The sequence below is a fragment of the Ovis canadensis genome, chromosome 20 (genome assembly GCF_042477335.2).
Source record: "Ovis canadensis isolate MfBH-ARS-UI-01 breed Bighorn chromosome 20, ARS-UI_OviCan_v2, whole genome shotgun sequence".
Lineage (NCBI taxonomy): Eukaryota > Metazoa > Chordata > Mammalia > Artiodactyla > Bovidae > Ovis > Ovis canadensis.
In genome coordinates this window covers 24,161,943-24,176,412 of record NC_091264.1, presented here as the reverse complement: position 1 = coordinate 24,176,412, position 14,470 = coordinate 24,161,943, and the positions used below count along the sequence as shown (strand labels likewise).

Sequence of the window (14,470 nt, the reverse complement as noted above, 5' to 3'; positions counted from 1 at the left end):
CAGCAGGCAGATGGGCACACACTGGGATCATCACATGTAAAACCATTGAAATTTAAATGAGAGAAATAGCAGCAATACTCGGGACTAGTAGAACTACGTCAGAATCCAGACAGACTCTGCTGCCAGCAAGGTCAACTGCTCTGATCAGCCTCAGTTACCGCCAGAGGGGAGCAGCCGGCTCCTTGGCCCTTGCAGTCTCCTCTATGCCATGTGAACGCATCTCCAGACAGCAAGGAGAGCCACCTTGGGAACACGGCATGCCGTGGGGAGCAGCCCTGGCACAGATGAACCCCCATGATATCACTGCCATTGACTCATTTTAAACTTCGACTGGTTTCACAATTTCTATTGAGCCAACCCCGTGGTCCTGATTTTGGATCTATTGACCATTCACTGCCTTGCACACAAGCTTTTTGGAAAGAGCTTGTCATCTGCGTAGCTCCTTACATGCAAATCAATCGGCCAACAATGAAAGTAGCAGAGCAGAGCACCCAAATCACTTTCAACATATCAGCCAACAGCCACTGCCAAGGGACGGAGGTGCCTGAGCGCAGTCTCAGAGAAATGTAGGACCCAAAGGCTGCCCTGAGCCTGCTCCAGAATTCTGCCCCAACCACTGCATGCAGGATCTGCAGCTGTGCAGGGAAGGATTTCTTAGGTAAGAAAGATACAATCAGACACTGGAATATTTTGTGTGAGAGGTGCAAAATATTCAAGATTGGAACACTGCCATTAATTCAAATTCACAGCCCCATGGTCCTCTGATGCCAATTTTGTTTCAGACTAAAGGCAGAACCTGAGATAAAACAGGACAAGTTTGTGCTCTGTCAATCACCGGAAGCAAAATGTTAATCATTGCTCTTTCTTTTACTACTATTGACAACGTATAACTAGAGTAGACAGAAATTTCCATGACCGCTCCTTTTCAGAGGCATGAACAAAAATGATAACTCTCTCACAGGATTTTGAGATTCCTGAATTTATCCAGGAGACTTCTGCCATTTGGGGGAAACAAAGCTTCCAGGGGTGTGTGTACTTCAGATCAATATTATGCACCTTTCAGTGGTCAAAAAGTAAAAATTAAATGTTTCCATAAAAGCTTTAAATCTATTAATATATTCAAAGTAATAAACTAGGAGTTACCCAAACATGCATGCAAATCCATCTGCTTTTGATCTGGCATTTGACTGCATCATTTTTTCCAGCTACTCCAAGTGTATCAGAAAGATCCAGAGCTACTAGGAGCAGGGCCCCCAAGGGACAGAATGACAGCAAAGAAATTTTTAAAAATGAAACAAGGACAGAAGGAGTGGTAGCAGGAGCCACATGCAAAAATAAATGCACACAGATAAACACAGGGAGCAGCACTGAGCTCCAACACGGCTCTAGAACGGCCGCTGAGAAGGTACAGACAAGACTTCTCTGGCCACAGAATATAGCCAGTTAGCAGTGGTTTCCTGTGATACAGTTGTGTCCAAGGGGCCAATTCCATGTCAACCCGCAAGTCTAGAGAGCAGGAGAAACGTTGGGCCAGGGGTAAATCCTTGGGGCTCCTGTGTCAAACACACCCTTGAGGCCACCCATGCACCTATTTCCTATTAGGCTATGGCATGAATAAAACTTAAGAACTGTCACTTCACATGCTAACGAGAAACAAGGACCGCTACAGCAATGAAAACTCACAGGAGCTTCCTGTACAGGGATCCTGGGGCAGAGCTGCGACCCAAGGAAGTTTAAGAAGACTCTCTGTGTTTTATATCTCAAGATTAGCATGACAGCAAGGGCCAAGAAACTCAGCTTATTCTTATTAAAACTCCAGGCCAGAAAAACTCGTTTACTCTAAAGGAGACACTGCTGTCTCTTTCATATCCAAGTTGTCTCTCAACAACCAGAATAATCTGTAAAAAGCATGTCATTAGGGCCCGAAGAACCATAAAACTCTGAACTACCTAGCAGAGGGGGAAAAAAGCCTTCTCTGGGTTTCTGCAGAACTAAAGCAGCTACCACAAAGCTGTCTCACTAAAGGCACAGTCTTGATCCCCACCAGGCAAGCTGTCTTGCCTGTCTATGTTAAAAATGGCCTAACCACCACTCTGCAGTTTATTTTCAGAGTGTAGGAAGCATCTTGTTTACATTTCAGTCTCGCCAGAAATGGTCTGGTAATGACAGTACTCTTGAGTTTATGTCTGTGGTGACCACATATCTTGACTACTGAACACAGGCCATACCACTTCCCCTTGGAGCCTGACAATTTTCAGGGCAAGAAGTCACTAAGTTTTGGATTCATGGACCCACAAAAAGGGGCAGGGGGGACTCCAAGGAGGGTACAGACTCCCAACCACCTGGAATCTTTTTTTTTCACACCTTTCAAGCCACACCTTGGGTGGACACCCCAGGAAATCTGGACTGAGCAAGGACACTGAGATGAAATACCCAAATTTTCCTCAAAGGCTTTGCACAAACTCTCCATTCCTATTTATCTTGAAGTCCACTTTCATTTTTTCCTTGCTAGGTCATTACTTAAAAATATCCCAGTACCCTTTACACCTGGAGACCCCACTCAATGCATAAATCCATTACTTATGTGTTTGACACACACACACAATACAAGCAGCAGAAAACCATCTAGAAACATTTCCATGGCCTTTTCTCTCTGGGAACTATTCAAAACCATCACCTCTCAGTGCTTCAATCATCGTCCAACCGCACTCTTGTCCACTGATGACAGATCTAAGTTAGAGACACTGGGGGCTACAGCTCCCAGGTTTCACGATGGTACAGGCCCTGGAAATATACCCACATTGTAACAAAAGGATGAAGTGAGTCTACGGAGCTTTAGAAGACAGAGGAAGAGTATGAGGACAAAGTTCATCATGTGGACCATGTGGAAGAGGAGTCAGACTTATTCTGCAAAGCTCTTAAGGCACTACTCTGACCAACACATGGAAGGTTTAGGAAAACAGACATCAACAAGCACAAAAACCCTAAATGAATAGAATCCAAAAGGAGGCTGCCAAGGGTGATTGTGTTTACTATGAAAAGAAACAAATAAGGCCCACTTTTTAGATGAGAAAAGAGAAATCCTGCTCTGGTGGAAAGTTAGCCTAGATCAGTGGTTCTTAAATAAGCTTTGTTTTAGAATTACATGAAAGCTTAAAGGGAACGAATACTGAGCCCCACCCCAGGACTGCCAAGGTAGCACCTTGAGGGTGAAGCCCAGGAATACTATTATTAAACAGGTTACCAACCTAGCAGACACCAAATTAACCCGGCAATCATTCATGACGACCAAGAGCAAAACAAACTGACATCATGTGCCCTGTGATGTGAGGCACTAAAAGGAAGGACAGAACATCAGTCTGTGGTGCCACTGCCAAGAGCGTACAGCCTGAACCTGAGCACGAGGAACTACCAGCCAAATGCAGAGTGAGGGGCAGGCTGCAGAACTACTGGCCTGTGCTCTCCAAAGATGTCGATGTCACAAATGACTAGAACAGGCTGAGGATAACTGTTCCAGATTATGTATGGTCCTGGACTGTATCTTGGACCAGAAAAAGAAATCGCTCTAAAGGACATTATTGAGACACTTGGTGAAATCCAAGCACTGATTTCATATTGTATCAATGCTGAATTTTCTGAATTTGATAACTGTATTCTGGTTATATCAAGTGAACGTCCTTATTCTTAGAGGAGATATATGCTGAAGAATTTGGGATTAAACGGTCATGAAATCTATGACTTAATCTCAAATGGAAGCTGGAAGTGAAGTCGTTCAGTCGTGTCCGACTCTTTGTGACCCCATAGATTGTAGCCTACCAGGCTCCTCCATCCATGGGATTTTCCAGGCAAGAATACTGGAGTGGGTTGCCATTTCTTTCCCCAGGAGATCTTCCCAACCCAGGGAATCTCACATAATTCATCATCAACTACAACAATTACATATATTATACACACATATATATACACACACACGCGCACCACACATACACACAAGAGCACGAGAGTGTGCACAGGAGAAGAAAGATGGTAAAAGCATGCACAATGTCACAGAGTGTCCCCAACTGGTGAACCTAGCAGAAGAGTATGATGCAGTTCACCGCATTATTCTTGCAACTTTTTGAAGGCTAGAAATTTTCTCAAAATAAAAAAATGTTATAAAAGCTTGCTGGTGATTCTGATGCAGCCAGACAAGCTGATGAACTGCTGGAGACCACTGGTCTAGAGAACATCCAAATCTCTTCCAGCTCTAAAACTGGATTACTTTTAAGTGTCTGGAAAAAACTACATCTTCCATAAAATTAATTTTACTACTGCTCATCTTATGCTATTTAGACTAAGTCAAAATTGTCTTAAATGGGAGTAAGTAAACAATTTTAATAGTTTCACCTTTGCTAAGGATGACATACATTTGGACTGGTTTATGTTGACTTGCTGAAACAGGAAAGGCTCTGTAGAGTGACGAGGAAGATAAAAGCTCATGAAAACTACCTCTGCTCCCAGGAAGGGCATCTACAAGTTCTTGTGTCTACAGGTGCCTGCAGGACTCAGCATACAAATGTACTTTAGCAAAAACAATTCTTAGACACACCAAGTCAATAAAAACCCACTGAGTCAGGAATAAAACCTAGGGAGGTGAGAATCTTATCAGCCCGAAAAGAGTCTGCATTTCTAGGACAACCCAAACAGCTTTATCCTTTAATGGAGTTTACATCTTTTGGTCTTTGAGGGGTTGGTGGGTGGGGTAGATGCAAAGGATAACACAGTTGGCCCTCCCATCCACAACTTCTTCATCAGAGGAGTCAACCAACCATGGGTCAAAAATATTCAGGGCAGGGAAGGAGTCCAGAAAGTTCCAAGAAGCAAAACTTTAATTTTCCACATGGCAACTAGTCTTTTTTCAGCCACACCCCACAGCACATGGGATCTTTGCTCCCCAACTAGGGACTTTCCCACACCCCTTGCATTGGAAAGGCAGAGTCTTAGCCACTGGATTGCTAGCAAAGTCCCCATGTGGCAACTATTCATCCAGCATATTATCGTATTATGTTGTACTGTTAGGTATTTTAAGTAATCTAGAGAGGATTTAAGGTGTACAGGACAGAAGTAGGTTACATGCAAACACTGCACCATCTTATTATAAGGACTTGCGTACAGTATCCTCACGGGTCCTAGGACCAATATCCTCGTGAATACTGAGGGAAGACTATTTCCAAAGAGAGAAGTAAGTTCTTATTCCATTTAGACTAAGTTCCTTTTATGTGTGCAAAATCAAGGGATAGGAAAATCTGCTTTTAAGAACCAAAGTTTTACCCTTTAATCAGAGCTTTATAAGCTAACTAACCAACCACCAAGTGGGAAACAATCACATCAAGGTGCCTCCCTGCAAAACAAAACCTTGAACAGACCAATGGAGCAATGTTGTCTTAAGTGCCCCCCACCAGTAACAAAGAACAAATTTCAAAATGGCCTTTCAGAAATGCCACATGATGTATACTTCTTAAAATCAGAAACTCAAATACTACTACTGATCAGATATTTTTACTTCATGTACATGATCTTATTTGAACTCCAATAATACAACCAATTAGATGGTAAACCCCATTTTACAGAAGAGGAAACTAAAGCTCGGAGAAATAAAGTAACTTGTTCAAGTCAACACCAGTAAGTGGCACCACAGAATTCAAACTCGGATCTGACCTGAAAAGAAAGACCTTGATCAATGAGGGTTTTCTATTATGCCACACTACCTCCCATAAAAAGAAGACAGAGTACCCTCGCCTCTGGAAGATTAGACAACAGAATTGAAAGTGTGGGCAAGAACAAAAGCTACCATGTTTCACCAACCCAAATCAAACTGCTTCTCCACCATTAGGGCCCAAGAGCTGAGGGCAATCTCCCATAGAGCCTGCTGCGGTCCAGCCCATAGGGAACTCATTTGCTAAATCAGTGTCTCTTAGTGAAAACCATGAAATATCTGCCTTGCATTTGGAAACACACAGAAGGACCTCACGTATCCCTTCCCAGCAGCTGCTGAACTCAGAGCAAGTGAAAGGGAGCTGATGTGAACAATGCAGTGACTCAACCGGACTCCAGACTGTTGCCAAAACGAAAAACCTCATCTGAACAAAAACTTGAGTCAAAAACAGCAGGTGAGAGCGCAGAGAAGAGAGGCTAACATCATCGCCCAATCCACCAGCTCTGCCTCCAGAGGCAGCAGAGGCCCGCGGCTGGATGTTCATCACTGCATCAGCCCGTTATCTGTCCCAGCCTCAGGGACGAAGACTCAAGGCCAGTGCCCTGCTTGGCCTTGCAACTTCAGTTCCTACTTCTGAGCTGTTCTAAGAGCCGGGAGTGTCCAAGCAGAGAGAGAAGCTATGGCTAGGGAGAAGAGACTGAAGCTTTAAGCAAAGATTCAGGTGCAAACTCAAAGGAAAGAGAGGGAAACCACACCAGCAGCTTTTAAGGGTGAAACAGAGTCACCCATGCCCTTTGGCCACACCTTCACCACGAGCTACGGAAAATCAGGTTTCATCTCAAAAGAAACATAAAAAGCAAACTTAAAAAAATTAATCTAGGAAGTACAATTAAATCATTTTCTGACGTCTTTTAATTGCATTTTTCTTTTTTGAATTTAAATGATTTTAGAAATCATGGTAGTAAATTATGCCTATATATGGTCCCTTCTATTTCCCCATTTCTGCCACTTGGAAGCTTTTCAGACATTCCAGAAAAAAAACCTTTCCAGAATTTGGTATGGGTCTTCAAAACAAAACCAAAACCCACTGAAGCTGTGTTTTCCCATTCCCAGGCAAGCCAGAAGCAGATGGGCAGAAGCGGACAAACGTTAGGATGATGTAGAAGAGTCTGAGCGGACAAGAGTGGAAGCTAGAGAGGACTGAACAGGAAGTGCAGCTTGGAGAAATGATGCAGAGAAATCCTGGCAGCAAAGTACACACCTTGGCATTGATATAAGGGTCAAAGGGGCCGTACTTTTTGAGTTCTTTGATCTCAAGAGCATTCTATAAAAAGGAGAGGAAAAGAAAATGTGATGATAAAATGGATGAAATGTATCAATGCAATGCACAGCCCTGAGGGGCCCCAACACTATACCAACTCGGATCTGTCCTCTGGGTGCCTCAAAAGGAAGTTATCGGAAGAAGATAACCTTCAGGTCATCTGTCATCACCCCTCTTGCCCAAGCTTCCAACTGGAGCAACATTAATGGTTTTTAATAAATCAGTGAAGTACTTGTAACCACTGCCTAGATACATTAGTTTCTTCGAGCTCAAGGTTGTGCCCAGGCCTTGCCCCACCCACCTGCCTGCCAGATATGCAAAGCACAGGGGCTGGGGTGCCACCTATCAACAGACACTCCAGGCGGGAGGTGGCTGTGAGCAGGACAAGCCAGCACACTCCAGTGGCTCAAAAACCCAAGCAGCTGTGTTCCAAGGCAAAAGTGAGCAAAGACAGGATTAGGAATGGGGGCTGAAAATTTCTTCAAGGAAGAGGACTTTAGTGTGTGATTTTTCAACTTTGAGGGATATTGGTTAATAGCAAACCTCTTTAAAATACTTCCTCCAGGTAAGAGCAATCACCATCATGTTAGCCAGGAGGAGTAAAACTGCATTTAGGTAAGAGGCAGGCTTAAAGAGATGATGTTCCTTCCTAATGTTACAAAGCAAACATCCTCATCAACAATCTGCAATGTCTGCTGCTCAGCTATCCAGAAAATAGAGCCTGCAGGGGGAAGGGAAGCTGACGAACAGCTACACACACACTCTCTCTCCAAATGGAGAGGGCTGGGAGCACCGCAGCAGTCTTCTCGAACCTCTCAGTGACTGAAGAGCCCGCTCTGCTCTGAACAGCTCACTGAGAATGCACATGGTCCTGCTGCCAGAGGGACTTCAAGAATGGCTTCCTGGGTTTTTTGAGGAATGAGCCTGATCTAATCCCAGAGGCCACTCCAGTACTCTTGCCTGGAAAATCCCATGGATGGAGGAGCCTGGTAGGTTGCAGTCCATGGGGTCGCTGAGGGTCGGACACGACTGAGCGACTTTACTTTCACTTTTTGCTTTCATGCATTGGAGAAGGAAATGGCACCCCACTCCAGTGTTCTTGCCTGGAGAATCCCAGGGACGGGGGAGCCTGGTGGGCTGCCGTCTATGGGGTCGCACAGAGTCGGACATGACTGACGCGACTTAGCAGCAGCAGCAGCAGCAGCAATCCCAGAGGCCACTGAACAACCTCCTCTCATCAACATCATTAGGAAAAGAATCCTAAATTTATCAAGAAAGGGCAGCATCTCTCTCATTCAAGCACCTACTTCAGTTCAGAGCAGAGAGATAAAGAGGAGAATGGCTCGTCATAGAGAGAGGGCCCTCTCCTCGTAAATCAACACCATCTCAGACCCGAACTATAGGGAGTTACACTTCATGAGAGGCTGGTCTAGAACTTCATAATTCAAATATAACTTTCCCAAAGGACTACATATAAAGAAGAGGAGGTACAGTCTAAGGGCACCTGAATCCATGGCCAGTGTATGGGGTTTCTGCTCAAAAGCTGCCTTTTTTGTTTTTAAAGAATACTCTCTGCTATGTCAAAGAATGTGTTTTTTTTGTTTGTTTTTACTTTAAAAACCCCATGTATTTGGAAATTAAATGTCCACTTTTAAATGATAGGTGTATCTAAGATGCCATAACAAGGAAAATTAGAAAATATTTTTAACAGAATAAGAATGAAAAGAAAATCTACCAGCATTTGTTGCCGGCAGCTGAAGCTACTCCATGTAATGAAATACACTATGGACTCTTGAATAAGGTATGAAGACAAATAATGGACACTAGCTTAAAATCTTGGGAAAATAAATAAAATCTGTACTTTGGTTAATAATACTGCATCACGTGTTAATTTAAAACTGGTCAGTCTTAAGTGAACATTAGAGGACACCACTGAAATGGTCTTCATTCCGCTGTGTCACCTCTGGCCTCCACTTATGTGTCTTTGTGAGTTCGCTTTTCAGCTAACAGCATGCATTCCTCCACTTCTGAGAGGTCCAATGCACGCAAAACAATAAGGTCTCCAGAGTCCTGATGCACGCTGGAGTGTTTTGGTTTAGCAGCTCAAGCCACACTGCCACGCTGATGGCAGGACCCACCAGTTTAAAATGATCCCTGGCAGCTGTGCAGGATGTACACTGTTTCCAACCTTGTGCTCGTTACAGCACTATTTCAACTGTGTGTAACTCAAATGCACACGAAATACACCCTTCACGGTACAAGGTCTCTCTGGTTCACTAAAAGGAGTGGCCCTGGGAAGAGGGGAATTACTCTTAGGCCAGGGAAGAGCTGGTTCCCTTAGATCTGAGCTGTGGGCCTGAGGTGGCTGCCAAGGTCTGGCTGGAGCTGCGTGGAGAAAGCGTCCCTTCCTTCCAACCTGCTCATTGACTTTGGTGTGTGAGGGCCCTTGATGGATGAGCAACCGCACTATCTGGGCGTCTCCTTTCCAGGCTGCCAAGTGCAGCGGGTAACAGCCTTTAGAGTCAGCCACGTTGGTCAGCGCGTCGTTCCTCAGAAGAACCTCGACCACATCCCTAAAAGGCAAAAATCGACTGTGAGTTGCAGAACCCACAAGTCTTTCCTACCAGCAGCTCTGCATGTCTGCATAGCAGGAAGCCCATTCATAGAGAGGAGCTCACCTGGCTCCCATCTCTACCTGAGCTTGTCACCTGATTCTTCCTTTGAATTCCCTGACTACTTGAACAGCTGTTGACAAGCGGCTGAGTCATCTTGAACCACACCCCACTGACTCTTCACCTCCTGGTTTAGCTATTTTCCAGATAATCCATTTATTTTCCATTATCCTGAAAAAGTCTGGGTTCCTTGTTTGTGATGTTGAAACAGCATTCAGGGACAGAATTTACATAAAAAGTAGTCATGCAAAACAAATATCGTTATTCACCACATTATTCAAAGCATTTGGTGAGGTGGGAGCTGGAAATAAGACAGGCAGAGCAGACTTAGAGTGGTTACAAACATAAACCCTAACCTTATGCAAACAAAAGCATAAACCTTCTGCAAGCAGGAGACACGTATGGTATCACTTGATACATCCAGAAAGGAGGACTTGGTTTCCTTCTTGGTGACACCACTAATTAGGCAGTATAATTATTCCCATGCACATGAGGTCCAAGAAAATCCCCACTGTAAATTAAAACAGAATATGGAGGTGAACTTGGCTAACAAGCTACAGTCATTTAAGTCCAAGATCCACTTTAACTCCGGCTACCCCACTATTGAAGGGGGAGGGAGTCTCTACAGATTATCTGTTAGCTTTGTTTAAGATGGTTACAGAAAAGACTGCACTACAGAAAATGATCACATTCAACATATCTTAGGGCCTTCCCTGACAGCTCAGCCGGTAAAGAATCCACCTGCAATGCAGGAGACCCCGGTTTGATCCCTGGGTTGGGAAGATCCCCTGGAGAAGGGAATGGCTACCCACTCCAGTATTCTGGCCTGGAGAATTTCATAGACTGTATAGTCCATGGGGTCGCAAAGAGCAGGACATAACTGAGCGACTTTCAGGTCACTTTAGAAAAGCATGCTGGAGTCATTTTGTTGTTGTCATTGTTTAGTCACTAAGTAATGTCTGACTCTCTTGTGACTCTATGGACTGCAGCCACTGAGGCTTCTGTGTCCAGGGGATTTCCCAGGCAAGAATAGAGGAGTGGGTTGCCATTTCCTCCTCTAGGGGATGTTTCTGATTCAGGAATCGAATCCAAGTCTCCTGCATTGGAAGGAGGAATCTTTACCACTGAGCCACCAGGGAAGCCCACTGGAGTCACTTAGGCTGGGCCAGATACTGCGAAAGTGATAGGGAATACCACAAGGTGCCAGGGCCCGGCTCCCTGCTCAGAAAAGTCTGACTGGTCCCAATAAACTGTCTTTCCTAAAAACTAAACTTCTACAGCTTCTCTTCTCTCGTATTAGGCCTCACACTCCCGCCGGCGCCCTCTCCTCTGCTCCATCTTCCAGCAAATCTACCCACTGTGCCTGCACCCCCCCGCCCAGGGCCTGCCCGTGCCCGGGGCCTGCCCCTTCCCCTTCACTGAAGGGCTGGCCCGCCTCAGGCCGCCAGAGCCCACCTCCAGAAAGGCTTCCACACAAATCCCACATAACAAATCTGAATAACTTCTCTATATGTAAGAGAATTAAATAGGCCATATTATTTGTGTATTTTTCCCTCAAGAATGGTTCTTGTTGTGTACAAGGCTACTTTTATGAGGCAAGAGTGGCAAGCAGAAAGATGGAGTAAACAGAAAGATTCTCCCGACCACTCGATCTCTTTTCAGCTTATAAAGAGGCTGGTTACCTGGTAGGTTATCCAGCCCCATTACGATCTAGCGTCCCCGAATGTGAGCGTCTTATTCAGATCACTGTAAGGCGCTGATCCATTTCAGAGGGGAAAAGAAGAAGCTTTTAACGTTATTTTGGAGCAAGGGTTAGGGAACGAGGTTTAAAGTATACACTAAACAGAGACTCAAGAATTGTGGACAGACTAAATTTAGTTTTTCTCTGTTTTTCAGCATCCCTGCTTAGTACATCTTTAAAGGAAGGAAAAAAAGACAACCTGAGGCCTGAGTTCTAAAGAGTGGGGCAGGAATATAGCACATTAATACTTACTTATGGCCATTCAAAGCAGCATGGTGCAGAGGTGTATACCCAGTGCTGTCAACACAGTTCACATTTGGCCCTCTCCAAATGCTATAAGGAAAAAAAAAAAAAGACTGAAGTCACAAACCAAATCTGGAGACAGCTAGCTGCTTGGGGAAAAAATCCTGTGTGGTGTTTAACCCAACAGGTCACTTCCATATGACTCCCGATACAGGATGGCAGCCATGCCCACAGAAACACACAGCGTATGTCCCATGAAACACACAGCATCTGTCCCACAGAAACACATAGCACTGAGGGTACACCAGTGGCTTCCTGAACAAGGAGTCAAGTGTCAGGACAACACTGTCATCATTTCAGAGCTGTTTTCCTGTGTCCTTCCTCACTGGTAACTTCTTTATTCACTCAGTCTGGGACTTGTGCCTCCAAAAACTGTCAGGCTTGTAAGAAATGGTCTCTTTGAAAGGTCATCAAAAATATCACTGAATCAAACCACTAGTCAGTTATAGGTACTGGGCACTCACCTCTAAGGCTGGTGACTGAAGGCTGGAGAGACCTCAGCATAGACCAGACAGATTATCAGGATCATTCGACAACAAGGACCAAAATCAAAGAACCCATGTTCATAAGAGCACCCGGACACATGTGTTAAGATGCAAGGGACAATTTTGCCTTTCCTTTGTGAATATGTCTTATTGATAATAAAAAGAATAACAACAGAATCTACAATGAGCACCTTATTTGAATCCAAACTACCATACTAAAAAGGCTGAAATGGCACCTCATTTAATCCTTGAAGTCTGAATTATGACTGTTTCATACCTTACTACATTGGCCAGAACTTCTAATATTAAGTAGCAGAGGGCAGCCTTGTTTTGTCCTTGCTTTTGATGAGAACGCCTCTAACGTTGTTGACAGTTGACCTGAGGTAGACACTCCATAACATGTGAAGGAAGTATCTTTTTTTTTTCCTTTTAAAAATGTATTAGAAATACTGTTTAAATGTTTTTACCTCTATGGATAAAATCATAGTTTTTCACAATGAACCAACTAAAATGTTATCAATAGCTTCCTTAATACCGAATCATTCTTTCATTCCTGAAATAAACCTTATTTGGCACTTATCCATTAGGGCCATGTCAATGAATTCTACTTGAGAGCATTTTACTTAGGATTAGGACTTTCACATCTGCATTCATGAGTGAAGCTGGTCTAAAGGTGTTGATCTTCTGTGCTCTCATTATTGGGTATATCAGTGTTAGATTTAAGGCGCAGATCACCTGGGCAGCTATCTACCTATTTCTATATTCAGGAATCACTGACATAGAGCACTAAAAAGATTAAGAATCACCAGTAAAACCATCTGGGCCCAGAGACTTGACACGCAGATGCTGGAAGCAGCATTATTTATAGCAATAAAATATTAGAAATAGTCCAAAAGTCCATCAATAGAGAAATAATTATAATAATTAAGGTGTAGACAGAAAGAATTAAGTACCATTTATACTGCTATCTAGTAAGACAGAACAGAGATTACAATATAATGCTAAGAAAAGAAGAAACAACACTGTAAATACTACAGAGGAAAAATATTTATCAGGATAGTGGATTGGATACACAAGCTCACTCCATCTCCTATCTAAAGCTGTGTGAAGTGAAACAATTTCTACCCTATACCACAGATAACTGATAGACATAAAATAGATAGATTCAACCCAAGAAAATTAAAAAAAAAAAGAGTTATCAAGTCACTGGCAACACTGAGGGGTTCCTAAAAGGCAGAATCGGAAAGCCTAGATCTACAGAGAAGCAATGTAGAAGAATGCAAACTAAAATAACCACATACTTCTCTTTGCCTATCAGCCTGGCAAAAATAAAGACATTGTAAAACGCTTGTAAAGATCAGGGAGACAAACTCTTAAACTCAACTGGTATGAGTTTAGACTGGTGAATTCCTCTGGGAATACAATTTGGCAGCATCCACCAAAACCAAAAATAGGCATTCACTCTGGGCCAGCATCTCCACTTCCAGGCAACTATCCAACAGAAACACTTGTACACGTGCGCAAAGACACATTCTTGTGCAGGCCTGCTCCACTGCAGAGTAAGAACTGCAGACCTAACGGCCACCTATGGACGGGCAGTTAGACATCAGGCACACCCAGAAAATAAATAATTACTCAACAGTTAACAACAACAAAGGAAAGACAAGAAAACAAGTTGGACTATGTGTCCTGACAAGGAAAGATTTTGTAAGAGGCACTGTGTAACTGTGAAGTGAAAAAAAGAAGTCATTGTATAATATATAAAAGATGAGGCCTCATTTTACACAGATACACACACACACACACACACACACACACACACACACACACACACACAGAGCAATGCAGAGAGTGCCCGCTGAGCACGGACGCTTGCCTCTGGGCAAGGAAGTAGGGTGGGGAGGCACTGCATCGGGTGAAGGAGGACTTTTAGGTTCTGCTCTTCATTCTGCACACTATTCAGAACACCGTGATGAGAAGGCATTCACAGAGTGGTCTTTTTACAATATTTTTAAATGGTGGGAAGGAAGGCACGTACAGGAAAAAGAAGAGCAAAAAATCAAAACAGTAACAATAAATGGTTGTATATGTCTGACATGAGTCACTTTAATAAGTATATAGGTATTTGGCTTAAAAGCTCAAGATAAATTTTAAGTGAAAAGAGAGGACATGTGTACTCTGACAGCTAAGTTATTTGTTCACTGTCAGTTAAGGAAACCCGTGACAAAGTCAGGAACTTGAGGGACTTCCTGG

General features: G+C 43.6%; 1 protein-coding gene across 7 annotated transcripts in view; it reads right to left on the bottom strand.

Moving 5' to 3' along the window:
• ANKS1A (ankyrin repeat and sterile alpha motif domain containing 1A) overlaps positions 1-14,470 on the bottom strand; it is a 171,837-nt gene that overhangs the window by 90,750 nt on the left and 66,617 nt on the right. For 4 of the 7 annotated variants that reach the window (XM_069564153.1, XM_069564158.1, XM_069564152.1 and 1 more), the window contains exons 2-4: positions 11,682-11,762; positions 9,433-9,589; positions 6,957-7,019 (exon numbers count right to left, since the gene is read on the bottom strand). In XM_069564153.1, coding sequence (XP_069420254.1) covers positions 6,957-7,019; positions 9,433-9,589; positions 11,682-11,762 — 301 coding nt within the window. The remainder of the gene's footprint in view (positions 1-6,956; positions 7,020-9,432; positions 9,590-11,681; positions 11,763-14,470) is intronic. The other 3 variants (XM_069564156.1, XM_069564155.1, XM_069564159.1) reach the window with 2 other exon arrangements.